The 7,373-nt window shown below is 42.3% G+C and overlaps 1 protein-coding gene across 1 annotated transcript; it reads right to left on the bottom strand.

The window, feature by feature from the left end:
• Nucleotides 1-255: 255 nt before the first annotated feature.
• LOC112219812 (lysosomal membrane ascorbate-dependent ferrireductase CYB561A3-like) lies at nucleotides 256-5,099 on the bottom strand. The gene is made up of 6 exons (XM_024381322.2): nucleotides 4,835-5,099; nucleotides 4,269-4,460; nucleotides 2,163-2,371; nucleotides 1,777-1,931; nucleotides 1,246-1,408; nucleotides 256-693 (listed from the first exon to the last, which is right to left on the bottom strand). Exons 2-6 carry the CDS (start codon nucleotides 4,456-4,458, stop codon nucleotides 670-672), a joined length of 741 nt encoding a protein of 246 aa, XP_024237090.2. The 5' UTR covers nucleotides 4,459-4,460; nucleotides 4,835-5,099; the 3' UTR covers nucleotides 256-669.
• Between the last annotated feature and the right edge of the window lie 2,274 nt (nucleotides 5,100-7,373).

Here is a 7,373-nt window from a genome sequence, read left to right as displayed (position 1 = left end):
TGTGTATTTGTACCGGTGTTGACTATTCTGCCTGCCCTGAGCCTGCCTCCCGTCCTGTGCCTTTGCCCCACCTATCTGGATAACCGACCTCTGCCTGCCTTTTGCCTGCCCCTGTTCGATTAATAAACTGTTGTTACTTCGACGTTGTCTGCATCTGGGTCTTACCTGACATGTGATAGTTATTATATTATTAGAGACACACAAATTGCTTTTGCACCCACCATGCGTCATGTCAGCAATGGTCATATGAGGTGAAATGTGTATATTTTGGGATGTGAGCACTCAGTTTTTTTTTTTTTACCTGACAAAAATTAGTTTTGGTTCAAAAGGTTGTCAATAAAGTGGTGAATTATTGTTCTGTACTAGTATTCTTTATTAGCCCAACACCTATGTTTTTAAGGATGTGTGAATGACTACAAACTTTTCTATAGGGCTTTTACCACACAATAAGCCTTTAATGCACATAGTCTCCCGTATACTATAGGCGGTATAGAGTAAAAACATTGCATGTCAGTCATCATGTCATTATGTCACGTGTAACTACTACCACAGCTGGTGTTCTGAGACACAGGAGGGAACATCAGAGTGTTCTTTGTCTCCAATTGATCCATTATCCAAAAATAGAAAAGGGCAGGGAGAAAGAAGAGAACACCAAGGTCTTCTACTTCTTCAGTTGTCCTCCGGAAGCAATGACTGGAGTAAAAGCATAAAAATGACAACTATAATTCCAAGCACAGTAGGCTACAGCCAATAAAAAAGCATCAGGGCCGGTATTCATAAAGCATCTCAGAGTAGGAGTGATGATCTAGGATCGGTGAACATAATGAATAAGATTACATGGATAGGGGGGCCAACATTGGCAAGCATTTAGCTCAGTCTCAAAGGCAAAGCCAAGGGTCTACTAAGCTCAGTCTCAATTACAAAAGCCAGCTAGGCCTGTTTGTGTCCTTTGAAAAATGACTGAATTTTGCCATGAACTGCACAAATCCTTTGTCATTGTCACAATAGGTGCATTTCAGATTCACATTTTCTGTGCAGGTCTGTAGAGATTATAGAATCAGTCATTATATCATGTTGATGTGGTTCCTATAGATAATAAATACTTGTCCAGGTATTGTAAAGGTCTGATAATCTGCACAGACCTGCTTAGAAAATATGTATCTGAAACACACCCGATAACCTGGCTATCCCAGAAACAGGCTGTCACTCAGTCTAGGATATTACTGCAGACAGCAAAATACTCACTCTAGAGCTCTCCTCCCCTGGCTCCAGCCTACTCCACCTCTGGTTGGACAGGATTCCAAGGACCACCAATCCAAAGGCCACGATTAGGACACCCAGGAAGTTAGCAAACAAGGCCTCTGCAGGATGTGAGGAATAGGCTGCTGTGCTGTTGCTGTTGCCATTGCTGAATAGAGAGATAAACCCTCAAATTAATGACATCTCCTTTCATGGAGTCACTGAAGTTAAGGGAAAGGCTAACCTGGGAACCAATCTGTTTCTGTGGCCAACTCTTTCGTCAATGTCAAGAGTTTTGGGGCACCAAGGCTAAGGAAATACTACAATGAAATTGCTTTTATGCTCTTATAAGTTGTCAAACCTAATTTTGTTCTGTAAAATGTAAATTTCTTTAATTTATCCATAACTGTGAATATTTCATGTAGCCTAAAGCTTTTCAATGTCACATAGGCCTTTATACAGAAAATCATTGTGTAGATTGTTGGACCAATGTAGTTAGTTGTTATTGGTGGAGGATCAGCGTTTCTAGTCACTCACAGAGCAAGGAGCAGTTTTTCGTTGATGCCAGAGAGACAGGAGGCCAGGCTGAGGATAAAGATGGCCATGCCCATCCAGGCGTGAACTGGTTTCAGGAGCTTACGGAACCCGAGGGGAGAGCAGGGAGACAGGAAACCAACCAGGCCAAGGAGCCACTGACCAATGAGAAGGGAAGGAAAAGGGTTGAGCAAGATGGGTTGCGTCAAATGAGCTTGAGGTAGAAAAGCTGCCCAATGTGCAATTTGAACCTTGAGCACAGGTACATGAATGTTTTTTTTATTAGGGTCTGAACATGAAAAAGTTACTAAGAGCCCAGAGTTTTCCCTGGTCAGTTCACATGGGTCAGGGAAAAAACCTGGTCCCTGCCCATCGTCTCCCCCTCCTACCTGGGCAGTGAACAGGACTACGGTGCAGATGCCCACCCAGCTGTGGAGGGAATACAGGTTGGGGATGTGGTAGCCTGTGTGGAAGTCAAACACAGCACACAGCCCAAGGATGGACAGGATCAGGGAGGACAGCAGCAGAGCAGCGTGCACCAGCTTCCAGTGCTGCTTCCTCTGACTCCAGGTAAATGGGATGCGGTATAGGATAGCCGCTACAGACAACACACATACACAGACAGACAGACACACACACACACACACACACACACACACACACACACACACACACACACACACACACACACACACACACACACACACACACACACACACACACACACACACACACACACACACACACACAGAAAGAGGGAATACTTTTAGATCAGCCTTTCCCAGATGGTGGGATGTATTATACCTGCTCTGTGTTTGTCTCTTCTGGGTGCACTAGCCTGTCCTACCACATGTAACATGACCCCTCCCACATGTTATTCCATACAGTTTATAACCACTTAGTATTTATAACCACTCCAAGACCTATATGGATACTTACAATAATGTACTGGTACACAGTCACATCATTGAGGAACGCTACAGTGCAAGGTCAGTTGAAGGTCACTAATAAAGTAAATACAGAAAGACTGATTGGGAGTGGGGGGACTTGGGAAGAGTATAGTGTATTAATAGTTTAATGTATACTAAGTGACATGGGGATGTAGGGAGACTGAAGATTGGAAGATTGCCATGGCACAAATGGTGCCTTCAGAAAGTATTCACACCCCTTGACTTATTCCACAAAAAAACTGTGTTACAACCTGAATTCAAAATGGATTACATTTTGATTTTGTGTCACTGACCAACACACAATAACCCATACTGTCAAAGTGAAATTAAGTTTCTAGAAATGTTTGGAAATTAATACAAAACGAAAAGCTGAAATGTCTTGAGTCAATAAGTATTCAACCCCATTTGATATGGCAAGCCTAATTAGGTAGTAGGATGGATGAGTGGGCGTATGATGTGAACATCAATCATTCCAGCGATTGTGAGTTTAAATCTCATCACGGACAACTGTAGCAATTTAGCTATTTAGCAACTTTTCAACTAGTTACTACTTTTTAGCTACTTTGAAACTACTTAGTATGTTAGCTAACCCTTTCCCTAACCCTAACTTTGACCCTTTTAGCTAACCCTTCCCCTAACCTTAACCTTAACCCTTCCCCTAACCCTGACCTTAACCCTTTAACCTAACTCCTAACCTTAACCCTAACCCCTAGCCTAGTTAACATTAGCCAGCTAGCATACTAAATGGAGTGTCCTGGAATTATATACAGAATAATACGAAATACTCTGAGACCAGATTGACAGGATGATCAAAGCGCTCCTGTTGGAAGTATTTTGTTTTTTGGTGTAGTTTAAAAAGCCTTTATTATCTTGGCTTTGTGATAGACCTTGTGGAGATGATACCTGACCTGGATCCAAATCCAGGTCTATTTCTTTTCTTTCAAATACTTTAGACGCGTTTGATTTAGCTTGGCACAATAGAAACAGTGGAATCAAGTACACACATAAGAAATTGAAAGAAACCAAATTCAAACAAGTTTTTAGAGAGAACCCTCAAAGGAGAAAACAATTTACAACTTTTCCAAACGGAGGTTTGTTTTTGTCACGCCTGCTCCCGCTCCCCCTCTCTGGCGCTGGAGGGCGCCAGGCGGCCCATCATCACACACCTGTCAACATCGTTATGCGCATCAGCGCTTCATTGGGCTCCATCACTTTATTGATTGCCCCTCTATATCTGTCTATTACTCAGTTTGATCCCAGTGTCAGCATTAATGTCGTTATGTTCCCACCTCCAGACGCTGTCCGTGTTTTGTTTCATGTCTGGTATTTATTAAATATTCACTCCCTGTACTTACTTCTCGTCTCCCAGCGTCTGTCCTTACAGTTTTCTAATTTACAATCTGCCCTGCTATAATTTCCATAATTTCTTGCTTTTGTCCACACAGTATGAAGCAATCTGAGATGTTCCATTAAATGAAAATATGAAATACCGGTGATTGAATTAAATGTATTATGGTCATTATCATAATCATTATTGTGACCCACCGTTCCCATACAGGACTACCAGGCCAGTCACCATGAGCACGGGATGCCAGTTGAACTGCAGAAAGGACGCATCCCAGGCAAAGCCACCACGCCACTCAATGTTCCAGTAACTGACAAACACCACACACAGCAGTCCCAGACACTGGCACAGCACGTAGTTCCCATAGAACAACACTGTGGAGGAGATCATGTCTGTGTGTGTTTGTGTTTGTGGTGGGGTTGTGTGTGTGTGTGTGTGTGTGTGTAAAAGAGTCAGTGAGAGAGAGAGAGAGAGAGAGAGAGTGAATGAGAGCGTGAGAGCGAGCGAGTGAGACAGAGAGTAAATGAGAGTGAGAGCGACAGAGAGACAGAGAGACAGAGAGAGAGAGAGAGAGAGAGAGAGGGATGGATGGATGGATGGATAACGATTACCATTAACTTTATCTTGAAAAAGCAAAGATTATGAATAAGTACATAATAAGTAAGCATGACATAACAGCTTAAACAGCATAAAACATGGTTAAAGGTTAATGACATTATATACATTTTATTTAGTAGTACTATTGAGGGAAAGTATCATCACTTACCTACTTTGATGAAATTGTTCTTTGCCCTTGTTTTGGTTCTTTCCCCTCCTTCTCTGTTCTCACAAATGTTTTATCAGCCAGTCCCCAGTGTTACAGAGAAACACAAACTAAAGCTCCCTGCTCGTTTGCCATCCAGTGCAGGAACATTCCCCTAAAATCTCTGTCTGAGATCCTTACTAATTAAGATTGAGTTAGACGGTCTTTTCCCTCCTCTAACTCCTGGAGATCATCACTTTGTAAGTGCTTCCTCTTTCCTAAAAAGCTATTTGTGGGTCAAGGAAAACAAATGTTGGATGTCATTGAAAAACATTTTTCATAATATGTTTTCTGCCAAGTCATTGTAGATCGAAGGGGCAGCATCACAAAGGCGTCTGTGTGAATGAGTTAAACTATGTAATCTGAATTGCCACAGAGCTGGACCGTGGAGAAGGTTAGACAGAGGAGCGCGTAACTCTCTGATTTGAGCTGGAACAGATGACCATAGAAGGAACATAAGGCCTATCACACAGGGGTAACAGGACACACTTTAACTGGGAGACAAAATAGAGACATGCAAAACATTCTTTCACTACCCAATAATGAAGAGCACAGTGCTCATACACTGAAGAATTCCCCAAGAGCATGAAGTCATCTAACAGTTTTATTTGAAGGATACAGAAGAATACAGGTTTTTCAGAAGCTGTCAATGATACCAAAGTCCCTAAAGAAGTGACATAGATTTAGTTACATTTCACTGAAAGATGAGTCAACATTCAAATGTTCAGGTACAAATGCGCATTTTCACATTCGTGAGGTGTTTTGTGGTTTGTTCTGTGATGACTTATTTGAAAAGCCTTCTTTTTCAATGGCATGTTTGTTCAAATGAACAGATTCAAAATCAGGGAAACAACCTTAGTGAATGCCTGACAATGGCCAATGTCGGAACTGGTCAGAGCACCTTCTAATGATATTAACCAAAGAGTACAATTTCAATGGGATCAATCATTGCTATAGCTATACATCATATATAAGATGAAAGACACAGGAGAGGACAAAGCCATGCACGGAACAATCTGTCTGGAACATATGTTTTCATCGTTCTCGTCCTCCACAAAGACGGAGATAAATTTGTTCTCCACCCAAGGCAGCTCTTGACTCTGCAAGGCCAGCACACGGACACACTGCACGTCTTTCCTGAAGTTGAACGTCTTGCCACCGGGCTGCTGCTGCAGCTTGGTCAATGTGTCACTGCTGCCAGCGGCAGCATTGGAGACGATGAAGGCATCGATCTCTAGCTTGGCATTGGACAGGAAAGCACGGATGTTCATCTTGCTCTGGTTGTTGAGGTGGCTGGCAGTGTTGGTGTTCCCCATTCTGCGACTGTTGGTCAGCTGTAGAGAGGAGTGATAGGAGCAGTTAGAGTAGGCCAGGGGTGTGTTCAACTTTCAACTTTATATCCTCATGACATGTTAAATGTCAACAGATGCTGTCGTTACACCCACTCAAATGGCCTGTTTACTTAACGGTAGTGGAATCCTCAAAAGTGACTGACCCTCAGCTGACTTGATGTGGACCGTTGGACAATAATTCACTGACTAGCACAGGAAAGATTCAACCATGGGTCACGCTTTCCCTGTGTCTGATGAGAGGAACAGTGAGATGAATTGAAAGGAATTTCTTCCTCTCCTCTTCTCCAGGGGAAGGACTCCCTCCCTCCCGGTCAAGACAAAGGGAGGCCTGTCCTCCATCTGAGAGTTAAATGGCCTCCCACTGAGTCACTCCTCACCTCTCCTTTCCTTACTTGTCATTATCCTTAGATTTCTACAATTCGTTGCTCTGTCCTCTTCTCACCTTTGAAAGGACAAAATGGGAGCATGATGACATTTGATGTTGACAGGAAATGTCAAAATAGAGAATGTAAGATGTTCTTTTGTTGAGGTCTTATTAGAGAATCTTATTGTAACGTTCGTCGTCCTTGCCTGAGGAGGAGTAGGAGCGATCAGACCAATATGCAGCGTGGTACGTCTCCATGTTAATATTTATTAAACAGAGAACACTAAACAAAATAACAACGGCGAATGAAACGAAACAGTTCTGTAAGGTGACATACACTAAACAGAAAACAACTACGCACAAATCAAGTGGGGAAAAACAGGCTACCTAAATATGGATCTCAATCAGAGACAATGATTGACAGCTGCCTCTGATTGAGAACCATACCAGGCCAAACACAAAACCCAAACTAGAACAACACATAGAATGCCCACCCCAACTCACGCCCTGACCAACCTAAACAAGAAACATAACAAAGGAACTAAGGTCTGGACGTGACAGTTATTTTGACATCATCATGTCCTTCAATCATCTGGAACAGGACAATATCTGATATCTGTCATCTAATCTGTGCCATCTGTTTATTTCGATTGTTTTCATCAATCTTTGGAAACCTCAGGTCACCTTCTTTGAACGTTTGAAAAATATAATATATACATTCACTTAATTTATGCTAAGATACCTTCACCATATTTACCATATTTACCATATTTATCAATGATTTAAG

The sequence above is a fragment of the Oncorhynchus tshawytscha genome, linkage group LG20, assembly GCF_018296145.1.
Source record: "Oncorhynchus tshawytscha isolate Ot180627B linkage group LG20, Otsh_v2.0, whole genome shotgun sequence".
Taxonomy (NCBI): domain Eukaryota; kingdom Metazoa; phylum Chordata; class Actinopteri; order Salmoniformes; family Salmonidae; genus Oncorhynchus; species Oncorhynchus tshawytscha.
The sequence above is the reverse complement of the archived record's forward strand: the minus strand, read 5'-3'. Positions and strand labels throughout refer to the sequence as shown.